This window comes from Podarcis cretensis (genome assembly GCF_951804945.1).
Source record: "Podarcis cretensis genome assembly, chromosome: 17".
NCBI lineage: Eukaryota > Metazoa > Chordata > Lepidosauria > Squamata > Lacertidae > Podarcis > Podarcis cretensis.
Genome location: NC_137187.1, coordinates 39,420,604 through 39,439,646, shown reverse-complemented (window position 1 = coordinate 39,439,646; position 19,043 = coordinate 39,420,604). Strand labels below are relative to the sequence as shown.

The window sequence follows — 19,043 nt, the reverse complement described above, 5'->3', positions numbered from 1 at the left end:
TGTTTCTAAGAATGCCAGTCTGAAGAAAGTTGTTAAGGAGTGATGCCAAAGCAGCTTTGCAGTGGAGAAACTGTTGATCACCCACAGGCTTAGTAAATTCCCATCAGAAGGAAGCAAGATGAAAGCCAGCTCCGTGTGTGTGTGTGTGTATCCATATCCATTTCTATCCTGCAACAAAGAATGCTTTGTAATCCTGATTGCATTGAGCATCTCAACAGAGCAAATGTCTGGGGTCATGAGTGCTTAGGACTGCCAAGTCAGTGACTCAGGAGAATACATCTGTGGCTTGAAATTCCCGAATGCAGCAGGAGATGAATCATATGTGTCTGTCCCCCCACCCCACCTCCACCCAGAGCCGTAACTAGGTGATCTTGCACCCAGATTGCACCCCCTAGCCATGGATAAATTAGCTCTCCTTTACGCCTCTCCTCCAACCTGCCCCCCCATCCACCCATTCAATTCACCCTCTATTTAAAATAATTTATTAAGAGGCAATAACCAATATTATTATTATTATTATTATTATTATTATTATTTATTATTATTATTATTATTATTTGTACCCCGCCCATCTGGCTGGGGTTCCCCAGCCACTCTGGGCGGCTTCCACAGAAACCAAAATACACTAAAATATCACACATTAAAAACTTCAGATGTCTTCTGAATGTCAGGTAGTTGTTTATCGCTTTGACATCTGTTGGGAGGGCGTTCCACAGGGCGGGCGCCACTACCAAGAAGGCCCTCTGCCTGGTTCCCTGTAGCTTTGCTTCTCGCAATGAGGGAACCGCCAGAAGGCCCTTGGTGCTGGACCTCAGTGTCCGGGCAGAACGATGAGGGTGGAAACGCTTCTTCAGGTATACTGGGCCGAGGCCGTTTAGGGCTTTAAAGGTCAACACCAGCACTTTGAATTGTGCTCAGAAACGTACTGGGAGCCAATGTAGGTCTTTCAAGACCGGTGTTATGTGGTCTCAACGGCTGCCCCCAGTCACCAGTCTAGCTGCCGCATTCTGGATTAGTTGTAGTTTCTGGGTCACCTTCAAAGGTAGCCCCACGTAGAGCGCATTGCAGTAGTCCAAGCGGGAGATAACTAGAGCATGCACCACTCTGGCAAGACAGTCTGTGGGCAGGTAGGGTCTCAGCCTGCATACCAGGTGGAGTTGGTAGACAGCTGCCCTGGATACAGAATTAACCTGCGCCTCCATGGACAGCTGTGAGTCCAAAATGACTCCCAGGCTGCACACCTGGTCCTTCAGGGGCACAGTTAACCCATTCAGGACCAGGGAGTCCTCTACACCAGCCCGCCCCCTGTCCCCCAAAAACAGTACTTCCGTCTTGTCAGGATTCAACCTCAATCCATTAGCCGCCATCCATCCTCCAACCGCCTCCAGGCACTCACACAGGACCTTCACCGCCTTCACCGGTTCTGATTTGAAAGAGAGGTAGAGCTGGGTATCATCTGCATATTGATGGACACCCAGTCCAAACCCCCTGATGATCTCTCCCAGTGGCTGCATGTAAATGTTGAAAAGCATGGGGGAGAGGACGGAACCCTGAGGCACCCCACAAGTGAGGGCCCAGGGGTCTGAACACTCATCCCCCACCACCACTTTCTGAACACGGCCCAGGAGGAAGGAGTGAAACCACTGTATAACAGTGCCAAAATTTATATTTATGGACATATTTTTATCCGACTTTGTGGGGGAGCCCCATCACTTGCACCCCTGGCGGGGGCCCAGCTCACACACACACCCCAGCTATTGCCCTGCCTCCACCTCCCCCCTGCCTGCTATAACAGGCACAACTCCATCTGTGTTATGCAGCAGGTGTGGGGAAGGGGAAGCCTGATGGTGACTGTGGAAGGCAGGGGAGTGGGGGGCAGGAGAGCCATAGCTTCCTGGTCTCCCACAGTTTAGGGGTGCGTATGTGTGACAGCTGGGCCTGGGCAATCCATATGTGTGGAGGTCTTCAGTCCAGGGCTGACACACAAGCTATTTTGCCACCTGAGGCAGAAGCGCAGATGGCGAGCCATTCCCCACGTCACAGCACATACATAGATGCTGCATGCAAACTCTACGTTTAAAGCACACTCAGAGCACATCCTTTCCCTCAAAGAATTATGGGCATTGTAGTTTACAATGAAGTGTTTCAAAGGATTTGGGGCATCTTACCCAGTGGGGAAGCTTCACTGGCCACCTGACTCCATGTCACACTGCTGCTAAAAGTGCAGGAGGATGGCCAGTTTAAAAGGTAGCCACTGTAAAATATCAATAATTTGTGCCCCTTGGCAATGTTACTCCAAGGAGGTGCTCCAAGGAGGTACTTAAGCTACTCCTTTGCCAAAAATCCAATGCTTTTCCCAAGTCTTCTTGCACATGTTCCTCCCACCTTCTGCCCCATTGCCTTCCCAATACTGAGCAGAGAGCTGAAAAGCAAAGCCTTTTCTTTTCAGGCATAACACTCTCCTGCCCCTCGTCTCCTTTTTCAACACAGATTGTCTACTTCACTGCTACATTCCCTTACGTGGTGCTCATTATACTGCTAATCCGAGGGGTGATGCTGCCTGGAGCTCAGGATGGGATAATCTACTATCTCAAACCCGACTGGTCCAAACTGGCCTCCCCTCAGGTAAGTGGGAAGCGCGGTTGTGAGGGCAGCAGTAGGGTTGCCAACTTGTTAGCCAGCTTCTGTAGCATTAAGAGCAACTTAGAGTGCAGGAAGCAGCACAGAAGTGGGCAAGACCCTTTGGGTGTGGTTGGGCTCCCAACTCCCTTTGTCCCCAGCCAGCATGGCCAATGGTGGGGGATGATGGTGTTGGAATCCAGCAACATTTAGAGGCTCTCAGGTTCCTCAACCCTGAACACACCACAAGCGCAGCACCACAAAACAGAAAACAAGCAAAAGTCCAGCAGGTGCAGGAGATAAATGTATGGGCGCCAGTTATACAAATCCCAATGCATTGCAACCAAATAGCTCTGCGTCAGTGATTTGTTAGGCAACTTACTCCAAAAGTAGCCACTAGCCTACAGAGGGCTGCAGCTGTAACTGAAGTATTTCACAACATAAATACAAACGTATTGCCTGTCAGGTAATACAGATCAAGCTGCTGTTAAGGGCACAATAGCCATGGCTGGTTGAAAAGTTGGCAACTCTCTTGAGAAGGGGTTGGAGCCAAGACTCTTGGGCTCTTCCCTGTCATACCTCAATCTCTCTTTCTCTCTTTCTTTTTCTCTCCCAGGTGTGGATCGATGCTGGGACCCAAATCTTTTTCTCGTATGCCATAGGACTGGGGGCACTCACTGCCCTGGGCAGCTATAACCGGTTCAACAACAATTGCTATAAGTGAGAGCCCATTTCCTATGCAACCAGGCAGGGCATAGAAAAAATATGCTATGCCCTGTAGGGTTGCCATCATTTCCCCACCTCTGCTAGCTGGGCTCCTGTCCCTTTAACAGCTGCATGGCAGGTGGAAATTCAACAGACAAAACACATTATCTCCAGGCATGAAAAACCTGGACCGGTTGAATTGTGGATATCATAAATTCATAGTTGGAAGGCTGCTTAGAGGACATAAAATCCAACACCCTGCTTGACACGGGAGGGATCAGCAAGGCCAGGGGCAATCCCAGGATCCTGACAGATGGCAATCTTACCTCTGCTTAAATCTGGGGTGGGGAACTTGTGGCCATGCTGGCTGGGGCTCATGGGAGTTGGAGACCAACAACATCTGGAGGGCCCCCCCCGGCTTAAAATCCTCCAGCAAAAGAGAACGTCACCCCTCCCCACACAATCTTCTCCATTGTTCAACACCTTTGCCCCATAACAATGACTTGATGTGTAGGCAACTCATAAAAACTGATTTTTTCAGCCTTCAGCTGTAGCCAATCATAGCTTGATCTTCATCTATTAGCAAGTTGTGTCTGTTTATCTCCATCCCACAAAATGTATCACCTGTTGATTTCTGCATCTCAAACTGGGAGTTTTGCAACATGCAAGAGACAGCCACGCCATTTGCTGGTTTTTCTGGCTAGTTTGGCAATGCTAGATGTCTACCCTACTTGACTGACTTGCCCAGTGTGCAGAACGACTTCCATCCAGTAATAAAACAGCAATCACCCAGTAATACAATAGTAGATAATAATTTTGTAGCTGGTGAGCACTCTCCCTTTTCTCCTATGTAGAATGGAAGTTATTATGTATGATGGCATCAGGGCAGGGCAGGGAAATGATGTGTCATTTGACTACATCAGCGAGGCCAAGAGCAGGGTTTAGTTGTCCGGGCAGCCCAGGACTTCCATACACACAGCCCAGGCTTGCGCTTCAGTGCTGCTAATGCAGCAATTTGACTTCACACCTGGAGGTCCACTCCATTGTTTCTCGAGACAGATGGATGCCAACAACAACAGTGTGTTCATCAAAGCAATTATAAAATGTTATTTCTGTAAACTGAAATGGGACAAGTTATTAGGCACAACCAAATTCTATGCAGGATCATCAAAACTCTTCAGAAGGCTTGACACAGTGGGGCGTCACTTGGTCGTGGTCTGGAGGAGACTTTCTTGACAATAGAGGTGGACAGGTGCCAGAGAGGGCAGGGTTCCTCTTTCTACACCAGACTTTGCCAACCAGGAGCCTTGCAGATATTTTCGACTAGCACTCCCATCAGCCCCAGCTAGCATGTACTGGCTGGGGCTGGCTTGGAGTTGTAATTCAAACACACCTTTAACAGGTGTATAGAAGCAAATGACAAGCCCCACTGGAATTGCCTCTTCTACGCAACTATGAATGGTGCAGCAGGAACAGCTCTGCCTTCATTTCTTTATAGCCATTCTACTGGCAGTCAGACCACTGGCAACTGTTTTAAACCGCCCCCGCCCCCCCTAAATCCAAGATGGTTCTCTGAATCAATTTCATTTTGCCTAGGACTGATTATAGGGAACACTCACTGATTGCAATACTGGGTCTACTGAAAATGAAACAGTGCAGGAAATGTTCTCAATTGCAGATACCTTCCAAATCACCCACTGCTGCCAAACATTTCTGCTCCTGGAAGATTTCCAGCACAATCCCAGGTATGTGTCTACTCAGAAATCCCACTGGTTTTTTTGGAGCTTACTCCCAGGAAGCATTTCTAGGAGTGCACACTTACCTGGGAATAAGTCCCAATGAAGTCATTGGGACTTACTCCTGAGTAGACAGCGTAGAGGATCACAAAAGGAGACAGGGAAGCCACAAACTGAATATTTTTGCTGCGCACCTGTATTTAATCATTGCCTCATATGCACACATGCAAGTCTCACCAAATGCATTAAGGATACAACAACTAGGAGAAGCTGTAGGTCCTGTGACAGGTTTCTGGATGTTCCCTCAAGCTGAGCTCTGTGGGTGGGGAGCCCTTATGGAGGAGAATGATGGGCAGGCAAGCCTTTCGGTTCTGAAAGTTCCTTCCACTCTGCACTCCCTCCTCTTGCTGGTGTTGGGTTAAAGCCAGAGATGGGGACCTGGTGTCTTCCAGATTTTGTCAATCTCCCCCCGCCCCCCAACAAGCCAGCATGGCCAGTGGTGAGGCATGATGGGAATGGTAATCCACAGTATATGGAGGACCACTGTTTCCCCATCCCTAGACAGCAGCACAATCCAACTTCCTGCCACATGTTCATGGCTGGACACTCTTAAGGTCTCCCTGCCTGATCCCCATCTCTGTGTTGCCTCCTGCTGCCAGCGTATAGACTCCTCCAGACGTGACCTCCATCACATGCATGTGCTTCCAAACACTCAGTGAGTCTTCCTGCCTCTACGCCTCCTGCTGCAGCCTCCCTCCCAACCCATCTCCCGATCCCACAAGCAGACTCTGAAACCCCACTCCCACTTGCCTCTATCTCCATGCTTCCTCCTGGTTCTAGGCTCCCAGCCATAGGCTCCCTCCCACTAGCATGCCATATGCACATGTATGCAGGCATGTCATGTCAAAAGGCCTCCCACCTGCTGCTACTCCATTCGTAGCCTGATTAGACACGCCTAAACCCATTGAAAAACACGTGTGTTCAGGTGCCTCATTTGACATAAGATGGAGTTATATGCTTCACAGTAGAGTATTATCTGCTCCTTGAATGTTGCCTACCAGTGTAAAATGGATATTTGCAGCTGACGAGATGGTGAATGCATTTGTTGATGAACGTCCTTTGGGCCTTTCATTGCATTGCTAAGGAAGTCCCTCTTTTGTGTCTGCTTTTGATTGGAAAGGAAGCTGCATTGTCGAGAGCCAGAGCAACGGTCCATCTGGCTCACCACTGATTGGCAACCGTTCTCCAGGTCCTCAGGCAGCACAAATCCCTTTTCTCTTCTCTCTCCTCTCTTCTCTTCCATGCTGGCCTGCAGCCCCATTTGATAGCTATTACTCTTTGCCTTCCCTCCCCAGAGATGCCATCATCCTGGCTCTGATCAATAGTGGGACCAGCTTCTTCTCTGGCTTTGTGGTCTTCTCCATTCTGGGCTTCATGGCAGCAGAACAAGGAGTTGATATCTCCAAGGTAGCTGAATCTGGTGAGTGCTCAGACCACCTGTCACAGAGTCTCTTCGGGGACTGAGATGCTGGGTTGACTACTACTCTGCAAGAGGTAGTCATGGGACGGGGAACCCCGTGGTTCTCCTCATGTTGGGTTGGCTATCTGTCATTTAAATCTCTCCATAACTGGAACTTGGCATTCATTCCCTTCCCAGCTGGCGAGAGAACAGCCACTGTGCTGTAAGCCACAAGGCAGCTCAAGTGGGCCTGACAAAGGGTACAGGGAAGGCTAATATTTTACTAAAAAAGGTAATTGATTCAGAGCAGGAAAGGGGAAACTGTGGCCTGTCATGTGCTACAGAACCATAGAGTTGGAAGGGACCCCGAGGATCATAGAGTCCAGCCACCTGCAATGCAGGAATCCATGACAGATGAACTTCTGCTTAAAAGCCTCCACCTCAAAGGAAGGAGAGTCCACCACCTTCCAAGGGAGACCATTCCACAATTCTTACTGTCAAGAAGTTCTTCCTGGTGTTTAGTCAGAATGTTGTTTCTTGTAACTTGAAACCATTAATTCGAGTCCTACCCACCAGAGCAGGAGAAAGCAAGCTTGCTCCATCTTCCATGTGACAGCCCTTTAGATATTTGAAGATGGCTATCACATCGCCTCTCAATCTACTCTTTTCCGGGCTAAACACGCCCAACTCCCTCCACCATTCCTCATAAGGCTTAGTTTACAGACCCTTAATCATCTTGGTTGCCCTCCTCAGCATATGTTCCAGCTTGTCAATATCCTTAAATTGTGGTGCCCACAACTGGACACCGGACTCCAGGTGTGGTCTGACCAAGACAGAATAGAGCAGGACTATTACTTCTCATGATTGAGACACTATAATTCTGTTGATGCAACCTAAAATATCAGTAGCTTTTTTCTTTTCTTTTCTTTTCGCGCTGCTGCATCACACTGTTGACTCGCGTTAAGCTTGTGGTCTAAGACCCCCAGATCCTTTTCACGTGTACTATTAGCAAGCCAGGTGCCCCCCATATTACATTTGTGCACCCGGTTATTCCTGCCTAAGTGCACAACCTTACATTTGGCCCTACTGAAATTCATTTTGTTACTTTTGGCCCAGTTCTTCCATCTGTTAAGGTCGCATTGAATCCTCATTCTGTCTTCTTTGGCATTAGCTACCTGCTAGTTTGGGGGTCATCTGCAAATTTGATGAGCATCCCCTCAGTTCCATTATCCAAGTCATTTATAAAGGCATTGAACAACAACCAGCTCAGGACAGAACCCTGTGGCACCTCACTTGTCACTTTTTTCCAGGATGATGAGGAGCCATTAATGAGTTCTATTTGGGTTTGATCAGTCTCCCAGCAATGAATCCACCTAACAGTTACCTCGTCTAGCCCGCATTTTACTAGCTTTTCCACAAGAGTATTCTGGGGGACTTTGTCAAAATTGTTACTGAAGTCAAGATACACTGCATCCACAGCATTCCCCTGATACACCTAGCTTGTAAATCTATTTTTTAAAAAAGAAATGAGATTTGTCCGGCATGACTTGTTTTCAAGAAACCTGTGCTGGATTTTACTAATCACAGCATCCTTTTCTAAGTGCTCACACCCCTCCTCTAATCTGCAGGGACCTCACCTGTTCTCCAGGAATTCTCAAAGATTATAGACAGAGCCTCTGAGATTACAAGCTCTTTTAGTGCCCTTGGGTGCAGCTCATCAGGCCCTGGAGAACTGAATTCGTTCAAAGTAGGATGGTGTTCCCTTAGCACCTCTTTTCCTATCTTGGGCTGCAGCTTCCTTCTTGTGTCGTTTATTCTGTTATCACCAAGTTGGGCACTGCTTTCCTTTTGGGTGAAGACAGAGGCAAAGTAGGTGTTGAGCAGTTTTGCCTTCTCTCTTTGGCTGGACTCCAGCTCTCATCATGCCCATCTAGCATTGCCAATGGTCAGGGATGATGGAAATTGGAGTCTAACAATGTTTGGAGAGCCACTGGTCTCCCATGCCTGTATTAAAACATGTTTGGATAGCTAGAGCTGTGTAAACTCTGAACAACTAACCTCTAGTAAAAGATAGCTCATATTCTGCACTGCTGCTGGTTTTAGTTAGCACATAGTTTAGAAGTCTTCACCTTCTCGTGTGTTTTTTTCCTCCGCTAAGAAAACATTTCAACCTGAATGTTACTCGATAGAGTTCTAGGACACCAATCTCAGGAAACCCCTTTAGATTCCTTTGGTTTGTGGCTACTGGAGATGGAAATGCACTTAATTATATGAAGATACCAAAAGAGCAGAGATTCTTTTAAACTGGAGGAAATGAGTTAGAGGATCTTCTTCATATCTCTTTATTTATCCAGTTTGTGATCTGATGCAGAAATAATAACAAAAAGGGTTTGTTGCATATGACCTGTCCAACTTAGGTTTGAATTTATTTATGTTGTGAATGGGATTAATATTTTGTCCATGTATAAAGTACTCCTGTTGTTTTGGCCTTGCTGCTGTTAAATCTAGGTATGGATTTACTGTATATCATTTTTCTTCATGGCCAGTTACAAAAGTAGGAATTTAAGTGTTTTGGTTAATTTGATATCTCTCCCCCCCCCCATCATTTTATATACACTGGTTTGTGTTGCTTTTAAAGATGCTGTTTGTGAGTATTTCTTTTGTCTTATCAGTGATAAAACACCATGCTTGGTATTCAACTAAGTTTTGCTCAGACCAGGCATGTTGAAATTAATGGACCTAACTTAGTCATGTTCATTCATTTCATTGTGTCTCCTCTGAGTAAACCATAGTTGAATGCCATTTCACGCTTTGATAGTCCAATTTGGTAAATTTATGATTGATTGATACTGTGTTCCAAAAAAAGCAAAATTCTGGGACTTCTGCAGATTTATATTGGCTTATTTTGCATAACGGATGGTTAGACCCTGCTTGTCATGAGAAGGGCAAAAAGCTACATAGCAATCTGAATAATGGTACTTTTCCTCCACCCCACCCTCTTTCTAGTTCGCAATATCTTAGTATGTGCTGCCCACATCCTTCAAAGCCCATAAGGGCTTGAAACTGGTTTTGTTTTGAGGGAGGAAGATGAATGCTGAGATCCTTTGGATGCTGAATGTGAAAGCCAAAGCCCACTCCAGCACTTGCATTGCACAACAATAAAACTGTGTAGGAATAACCAAGACTGCCTGAACTCAGCAGCCATCGAATTCTGGTTTGATGCCAATGTAGTAGGTCCAATAAATTATTCAAGTCAATCATGCATAATTTGCTCCACATCAAACCAGAGGAGAACCAGAAAGCCGTGTAGAGCTCTGAGCCCTTGGCAGCTGGAGTGGCCACCTCATTTCTGCAGCCCTGGTAACTAGAGGCTTGCTTTATTGTTACTAAATGTGTGCCAAACATTTATAGAGATGGACTTCTGCCCTAGGTGCCAACATCAGTGCTTGCATGGGGTACGTGTGACTGAGGCTGGTAGTCAACACTAGTTCTACTCAGAGTAAACCCATTGAAGTTAATGGGCATCACTAACTAAGGTTCCTTAATGTCACTGGGTCCACTCTTGGTTGAATACAGCCCCAACATCCCTTAATAGGTCCACATGTTCCAGCATTCTAAGATTGTCTCTTCCTTCCTCCCCTCTTCCCAGGGCCTGGCCTGGCATTCATCGCGTACCCACGAGCTGTCACTCTGATGCCTGTCGCTCCACTCTGGGCTGCCCTCTTTTTCTTCATGCTGCTGCTCCTGGGCTTGGATAGCCAGGTGAGAGTTTGGGGGCGGGAAGGGAAGGGCAAGGTGGGAAGTAGCCAAGAAGCAGAGTGTTTTCATGAAGGAGGAGGGGAGGGCAAAGCAAGCACATTGCCCGACATCTTACTATTTTCCTTCCTTCTTTCTCCAATCGCCTTGCTTTTATATCTCACTCCCCACCTTCACAGTTCGTGGGCGTTGAAGGCTTTATCACTGGTATCCTGGATTTCTTCCCAGCCGCCTACACCTTCCGATTCCAGCGAGAGGTCATTGTGGCTGTCTCCTGTGCTGTCTGCTTCTTCCTTGAGCTGTCCATGGTGACCGAGGTATAATACAACAGAGGACCTCCCTCACTGTGACCTTCTCCCTGCACAAGCATCACTGGAATGAATGAGGAGGACTTGGTGCAGGAGATTTTGTTTATGTAGAAGATTTATACCCCACCTTTCTATCTAAGATCCTCAAGGCGATTTACAATCCATTGCAATAAGATTTGTGCACACACACATATCTCCTAAAATCTACATAGCCCTGGCAGTCCTGAGCTTTCCTTTGCTCTGCTCTCCCAGGGCAGCTGGAACAGAGTGTTCCTTTCTGGAAGGATAGGAGGAAAGAAGCTCCCTGCTGCTTCTCCCTCTCTGGCTGATGTGTGGTGCTGATTTTTCCTTTGCCCTGATGTTCTTCCAGGGGAGCAGAGAATGCAGCTTCCTGGTTGCCCTTGGTCTAAAGTGCTCAGTAGATTGTATTCCATCATCCTTTAATGGCACCCAAAATCTGTGGTCCAAGGCTGCTAATATTGTTGCTAGTAAATTTGGGCTCCTCCTGCTGCTGTCACAGTCAGATCTAGAATACAAGCAAAGCAAAAAAAAAAAAAAAAAAAAGTGTAGTAAAATTTTAATTGCCAATTATTCCTAAACACATGCTAGAACAGAACAAAGCAAAAAGATGCATTGATATGGCTTTCAGGCTGGAAAGATTTGAGTCTCTGTTGTTCTACTTGCTGGCAAAGTGGCTGCAATCTGCCTGCAAAACTTTAGATCTGAGTTATGTAACAGTTCAGGTTTAGTGAAGCTTATTTTGCAATGCATCTCAGGACTTACGTGGAATCCAATTGTTGCTGAAGTCTCGTAAGAAGCCCGGCTTAACCTAACAGAGCATGTTCTGCAAGGCCTTAATTTCCAAAAAGGGATCTATAGGGGCTCCACTCAGTCTAGGTGTTTCTCAGTTATTGTTTTGATGACTGTACACAGCAGCTGAGGCACCTTTACCTTGATCTATTAAGGCTGGCTCACCTTGTGTGCCATTGTCCAAAATAGATTAATGGGGAGCTATGCGAAAGTATAAGTGACCTGACAAAGAGATCTCATTGCAAAGCAGGAAAGGGATTGGCTTTATGGTCAGAGAGTACAGGCAGATCTGGCAGTGAATAGCTATCAGCTGAGGTCAGAAAAAAATTGACACAAGATCCTGGAGCTGCCCGGGGCCTCATGCTCCCTCTTCACGCCCCTGCCTGATTAAGTAGCTTATCAAGGGCCTCTGCTATGCCTTTGTTGCCACAACTGCACCTGCCAGCTGTCCTTTGCTTAAGTGTGCAAACAGATGGGCTTAGAATCAATGGCCGCTGTGCTCTAGAAGTGCACTCACCACTTCTGGTGGCTGTTGGGTGTACCTATTCCTTTTCAGAACCAGGCCCAAGGAAAACCGTTCAGTGAGTTGGGAGCAACTGGCTGTGCACAGTACTGATTGTCTGGTGGCTTAGACATCGCAATACCACTTCCCTCTCCCCTGGGCAATTTTTGAACTTTAAAAAAACTGATCTGAGCTTTAAAAAAATAAATATTAAAGCAGAGTGCTGCACAAACATTTAATTTCAAATATGTACAGGTGATGCTTAATTTAAAAAAATAAATAAATGGTGGACAGCCCACCTGAACCATTGGCAATAAGGCTGCAGTCCTAACCTGCTTACCTTGGAGCAAGCCCTGTAGGACATTCAGTAGGACATACTTCTGAAAGACATGGTATGGGTTGCACTGCAATTCAGTGTTTGAAGCAGAGGCAGTTATGTCTGTTAAGTGCAGCAAGAAGGTGGCCGCTCCTATTTTTAGGCACAAACCCTCTGCTATGAGATTCCTGAACTGTGTGCCAGAGCACATTAATTGTAATCAGAGCACATGACTGAGGGTGAGGTGAGGCTCAAAAGACTAAGCCATCAGGTCAGCTGCAACAAGCACCCTGTGATCATGTGGGCAGGGAGTCCTTTATTGAGAGTCTTCCCTTGGTGCCCGTATTTGGGCAGTGACATCACCCTGAAGAAAGGAGTAAGGACAGCCAGGGATTCCCAGATGCAGCCGTCCTGCAGCCCCTGACAGGTGCAGGGGAATCCCAGAAGCACCACTGTTGCCACAGGATGTGCGCACATGGCGGGAGGGTGCACAATTTATATTCACCACCTCAGGCCTCTGACAGGCCTACCTTCTCTTGCCACAGACCCCTTTGCCTGTGGGCCAGCCATCCTCTTCAGCACCTCCCAAAAGCAATGCCAGGAAAAGAAGCGCTGCTCCTGCTCTGGAGAAATGAGCTGCTCTGAACCACTGCTAAGAACTAAGGCTGACCCCCTAGTTAGAAGAATGGAGGTGCTTCAGGAATGTTGAAGGGAGGTGTGGGATGGTAGGAGCCAGGTGCTGGAAACAAGAAGCCATTGGATAAGCATTTTGTGGTGCCCTGCGAACCTCACACCCAGGCCCTCCACCCAGGGGGGTATGTATGTCTTCCAGCTATTTGATTACTACTCGGCAAGTGGCACGACCCTTCTCTGGCAGGCCTTCTGGGAGTGCATAGCAGTCGGCTGGGTTTACGGTAAGATCAAGTTGTGTCCCTGTTTGGAAGAGTGGGGGGAACTCAATTGGCTAAACAGAGAAGCAGTCGCAAATGTTGACACTGCATGCTGGTCCCCCAGAATGCCAGCTGGTCGTCACAGATGTGTACAGGCTGCACTCTGGATAAATTGGAGAAAATGTTTCTAGTCTTCTTGGGTGAAGAGGGAGACCACTGTTGCGTTTAAGACGGGTGCCACCTTTGGAGAGTGGCTCAATTACTATTTGTAGCAAACACCAGGCAGCATACAGAACACAACCTGCCCCCCCCCCCATGCTACCTTCACAGAATTCCCAGAGTGATTTAACAATCTATTATTTTCCCCAGAGAACTCTGAGAATTGTAGCTCTGAGAGGGGAATAGGAGTCTCCTAACTACACTCGGCACCCTTAACAAACTACAGTTCCCAGGATTCTGTTCCTAGTGACACAATGCTGCTTTAAATGCATGGTGTAGACGGGACCTCAAACTGCATGTGGCCAGGGCAGACTCATGTTTTTAAACATAAATGTTTTCTGTTGGCTTGTGGGGAATTGAGGGGCATTGAGTCTGTGTGTCACTGAGCCTTTCCACCTGCCTTATCCCCACCTGGCACTGTTTTCCAGATGGGGAGAGGGAAAGAACCTCTGGGGAATAAACTGCAGGGATATGAGGGCCAGATCAGGAGTGAGACTCAGCACTGCTTGGGTGTTGGAAGTCACAGACGCCCAACATACTTTGCAAGTGAAAGGAGGATGTTTTAATATGATTTTAAAACAAAAACAAAAAACACTGTTGGCCAGAATGCTCATTTGTATTACAAATTATTCTCTTCAGCTTTCTGTCTTGTATTTCATTTTATTTATTGCATTTATATGGCACCTTTCCTCCAAGGAGCTTTTGCCTGCAGTGTGCAAGAGACACAAAGGGATTTAGGACTGATGTGTGAAAATGCCCTTTCAATTTGCACCAAGGGAGCCAACAACCATGGAGTGGTGTAATTTGTTTACATGGTCAACACTATGACAGCCTTGGTTTGAAACAGCAGGCAAAATGTCAGTCTAGCAAATATATGGCACAAGGTCACTTGCCACAGATTTAAAGCAAGGGCAGCCAATGCTGTGTCCTCCAGGTGTTCTTTGGCTCCCGTCTGGCTGGAGCTGATGTCCAACAATGTCTGCAAGGTGCCATGTTAGCTAAAAGGTAAAGGGACCCCTGACCGTTAGGTCCAGTCGCAGGCAACTCTGGGGTTGCGGTGCTCATCTCGCTTTATTGGCCAGGGAGCCGGTGTACAGCTTCCGGGTCATGTGGCCAGCATGACTAAGCCGCTTCTGGCGAACCAGAGCAGCGCACGGAAACACCGTTTACCTTCCCGCTGGAGCGGTACCTATTTATCTACTTGCACTTTGACGTGCTTTCGAACTGCTAGGTTGGCAGGAGCTGGGACCGAGCAATGGGAGCTCACCCCATCGTGGGGATTCAAACCACCGACCTTCTGATCAGCAAGCCCTAGGCTCTGTGGTTTAACCCACAGTGCCACCCGCATCCCTACTCCTGCTCTAAGGGTTGGTCTCATGCTAGAACTGTTCCTGGACTTTAGACTGCCAGTGGGGCAAGCGGAAGGTCCCATGACCGGATGCGTGTGGGGAAATAGCCACGGATAGCTAGCTTGGCAAAGAAAAGGGCAGACTACCATTCTTCTCCTTGCAAGTGTGTTTACTCCTTTGTAAAATATATGAGGGAGCATTTCATCATCAACCCCACCCACATCTGGAGCCTAAAACAACCCAGGAACCGTTTCCCCGCATGTTCTGCTGCTCATTTGGACTGGCTCTAACCACTGGCAGAGGAAGGGGGTGTGGGGGGTGCGGTCTGCCCCAGATGTCATCCCTGAGGGGGGTGACATCACCACCCCGCCCCCCTGGGACGCTCACCCCGCCCCCAGGTGCACAGCATGTGTGCCGCTCCAGGTGCCGGAGCAGCTAGCTCTACCTCTGGCTAACACACACCTAAACTCCCTTCCATATTTCACAGTCTGAGTGGCTGAAAAGCAACAAAAGAGTGGATTTCACAAAAGGCCCACTTCACACTCCAGTGCAAAGGGAAAACACTAAGCACCTTTCCCAGCCATAGTTGTCAACTCGCTGGGGCCCTGGGTGCCCAAGCACCCACAGAATTCCCCATGAAAGGGCTGGGCACCCACAATTTTGGGTGCCAGGGCCATGCACGCTGCAGGGCACCCACAGTCGTGGGGCCAAGCTGCACACTTCAGCCATCATAGTTAGAAGCACAGTGGGGCAGTTAAAAGGGGCTGAATGGTAACTATTCCACATGAACATGCTCACTTAGTGATTGTGTGTTCAAGGTCAGGGTTAGCACTGTTCTGGCTTAATGGGTCGGGAGCAAAACGAGGTGTGACCTTGTGTGTGCAGCAAATGTAGGCAAAAGTTGAAACTGGCATGTTTTGTTCTGCCCCATCCCCAGTCATAGGTGTCTCTACTTCCCTTTCCTCTCTGGGCTCCTGGGCAGAGCTGTGCCCTTGAAAGGTTCCTGTTTTATCTGTAGCAACTAGGAGAGGGAGGAGGGAGGAGCAGGCGAGCAGGGCTGCCTACGTGGGGCCAAGGGCTTTCCAAGAGGCTCCAGGAGGGGTTGGAACAAAGAATCATAAACCTTTGCTCCATCTCAAAGAGGCAGCATTTCCCTTAAGACAGCCTTTTGCAACCTGTGGGCCCCCAGATGTTGTTGAACTACAACTCCCATCACCCCTAGCTAGCAAGGACAGAGCTCAGGGATGATGGGAGTTGTAGTCCAACAACATCTGGGGACCCACAAGTTGAGAACCGCTGCAAGAGGTTGAGGAGGTTGGCTGAGGAGCTACAGCAGGAGAGGGCTATTCCCTCCTGCTCTCCCATCGACCCCTGACCAGCTGCTGTGGGAAGCAAGATGCTGGCCTGGACAGTCCTTTGTTCTGAGCCAGCAGGGCTCTTGCTATGCTCTCATGCGCTCTCCCAACTTCCTCCAGGTGCCGATCGTTTCATGGATGACATTGCCTGCATGATTGGCTACCGGCCCTCCCTGTGGATGAAGTGGTGCTGGATGTTCCTGACTCCTCTCGTCTGCCTGGTAATACTCCAGGGTGGGATTCTAAGGGGGGAGAGTGGTGTGGGCCGTGGATACAAGGACATCTCTTGGGCATCTTCATGTTCCTAGCTCAACTGTTCCCCAGTAGGATTTCTGGGCCTTAAACTGGTGGGTGACAGGCAGAAATCCAGCAGGAAAAGATTCACCTGTGTGTGAATCTGGCTGCCACTAAAGACACACAGGAAGGGACATATTGGGAGCTGCCTCATACTCAGGTCCATTGGTCCACATAGCTCAGCTTGTCTGCACTGACAGGCAGCAGCTTTCCAGGGTTTCAGACAAGGAACATTCTCAGCCCTACCAGGAGATGCTGGAGATTGAAGCTGAGATCTTCTGCGTGGAAATCAAATGCTCTGTCCCTGAACTACAGTCTGCCTGCAAGTCAGGTGGCCGTCCTGTTCCTGAGCAAAAGCACTGAATCATTTGGGGAGAAATGCAACAGATGACACTTTTGCAGCTCAGAGCAGAGTGGCTGCCTTTTTTTGCTGACCCTGCTCACATTTTTAGCAGCAGCCAGGCACACAGAGAGAGAGATTTAGTGGCTCAAACTTTTCCAGGCATAACAATAAGTGGTAGGAAAATGGGCAAAGCTGAGGAGGAAAAAAAGATGTGTGTGGCATGACACACACAAATGGTGCTTCAGGGATGCAAGACTGGGCAAAAACATTTTGATGCCTGAAGCAGAAAACCCAAAATGACACATTTTCCTTCCTATTAATTAAGCTGCTGCAAAATCCCCTGGGGAAGTTCACCTGCAGAAAACTCACTGACATTACCAGGAATTACTGTGATCTTCTGCCACTCCTTTTCAACAGACAGAGACTGGTGCACTCAAACTTCCCAAGGGATTGCTAAGGAGGGAGAAGGTGAATGCACCATTTTGGATCTTCTCTCTCGGCATTCACGTGTCGTGGAGTGACAACTGCATGGTGCATTTGGCCTGCTTTGTCTGCCTCCCCCTCTGCTGCCCCTAATTGCGCCCAGAGTCTTCTGTTGGAGGTGGTTGCCTCACCTTCCTAGGTCATGGTGAAGCCAACTCCAGACAAAAAATATTTGCATCTTCTCCGTAGTCCCATTGGCAGCTAAATGTAGAGCTACAGCTGTTTTCAAGCAGGAGAGTGCTCTGCATTCTCCTCTCAGAATCTGTATGTCCCCATAGAACCACATGTGCCCAATTCTTGCTCTCTTTCTCTGCCCCACCAACACCACCACTTCAGATGTTTCCCCCACCTGGTGCCACTGCTGATTTGGGTTGTCAGGTTATGGAGCTTAGGAGCTAAAGGGTGGTGCCAAGAGGTGAGGCCTGGTGGAATGAGGTACAGCCTGGTGAGGGTGGGTAATGACACCTAGTGGTCTGTGCCCAGTGGATCAGGACTGTAGCCTCACATGAGGGTGGGAGAACCAAAGTTCTCATCTCATCTCATCAAAATATTGATGCTTCACACCTGAAATCTAACAACCCTTACCGGTGAGGTAATGGCTGCTAGACTTCTACAGATTCCAAACAGATTCCATACAAATGTAACATTGACAGAGAGGCGAGGTGTGAGTTCTTGTTCACAGAGGCTGGGCAGACACCATGACAGATCTGACAAGCAACCTCTATAGAGGTGCCCTGGAACCTAGCAGAGAACTGGGTTCAAATTCCAGCTCAGCTGTGGCTCTTGGCCTTCCTTCATCCCTGCAAAACGGGAATATTAAATCTGTCCCAATACACTTTGCCTCCTGCAAGTGGCAAACCTGAATCTGCACACTCAGGCATCCACACTTATATAGTGTACTCTCAAAGGATCACATTGAATGCTCCCAATCGCTTTCCATACTCAGGTGCTGCTGCTGTTGTGAGCAGCTTTTTGCAGCTGGAAAACCTGCTTATATCGACAGTTGTGACAGCAAGCAGCCATTGTCCACAAAGTAAGGTCACCCAAAGGAAGTGGCTGCAATCTTGGGTACCTCCCGTGTGTCTGATTGGGTATGTAGAGCTGTGTGAGCCATGATGGCAAAAACCCTATGTGTGGACACCTTAGAGAACAACTTGAATGCTCCCTAGAGATAGATCCATTCACCAGAACATGGTCAAAATGTTAAAGAGGGATACCAACATTTTCATTCTAAGCAAGAAAAGAAAGGAAAACTGAAAGGTTTGGAGGGGAGGTGGGGTTACAAACCTGACTGCACCAGACAACCACTTGATACCTCTCAAACCCCCCTTCCCCCCACTTTTCCAGGGCGTCTTTCTTTTCAATGTTGCCTACTACAAGCCATTGATCTACAACAACAGCTACGTCTACCCCTGGTGGGGAGAAGCCATCGGCTGGGGCTTCGCACTATCCTCCATGCTGTGTGTCCCTCTTACTGCTCTCTACAAGCTCATCCGTGCCAAGGGGACACTGGCTGAGGTGAGGCTCCTTCCCAGATCTCCAGAATGGAAGAGACCCAGGACTCCCAGGTTCAAATGGGGGGGGTGAGCTTGGAGGGTGAACATCCCACACCATGACCAGGGGTGTGCCAGGGGGCAATGTATGCTGAAGCACTCTAGCCCATGAGGATTGCAGACATGTGCTGAAGCCATGCATGCTTCAACGCCCACCTGCCCCAGTGTGCAGCAGCCATGAGTTGTGCCAGAAGGGCCCCTGCCCCTTGCCAGCAGACCCTGTTGAGCGCTGACTGTGGAGGGCTCCTGATTTCTTTGGGTCGCTGCTCCCCTGCTCCTATAGTGACTTGTCCAGGTCAGTGATCTGATCAGTTTGCAGAGGCTACTATGGCCACAGCCCGCAGCC

At 48.3% G+C, this 19,043-nt stretch overlaps 1 protein-coding gene across 2 annotated transcripts in view; it reads left to right on the top strand.

The window, feature by feature from the left end:
- SLC6A8 (solute carrier family 6 member 8) overlaps window positions 1-19,043 on the top strand; it is a 36,867-nt gene that overhangs the window by 11,124 nt on the left and 6,700 nt on the right. For both annotated transcript variants that reach the window (XM_079958715.1, XM_079958716.1), the window contains exons 5-12: window positions 2,491-2,625; window positions 3,236-3,339; window positions 6,416-6,540; window positions 10,169-10,281; window positions 10,455-10,592; window positions 13,023-13,125; window positions 16,145-16,245; window positions 18,492-18,662. In XM_079958715.1, coding sequence (XP_079814841.1) covers window positions 2,491-2,625; window positions 3,236-3,339; window positions 6,416-6,540; window positions 10,169-10,281; window positions 10,455-10,592; window positions 13,023-13,125; window positions 16,145-16,245; window positions 18,492-18,662 — 990 coding nt within the window. The remainder of the gene's footprint in view (window positions 1-2,490; window positions 2,626-3,235; window positions 3,340-6,415; window positions 6,541-10,168; window positions 10,282-10,454; window positions 10,593-13,022; window positions 13,126-16,144; window positions 16,246-18,491; window positions 18,663-19,043) is intronic.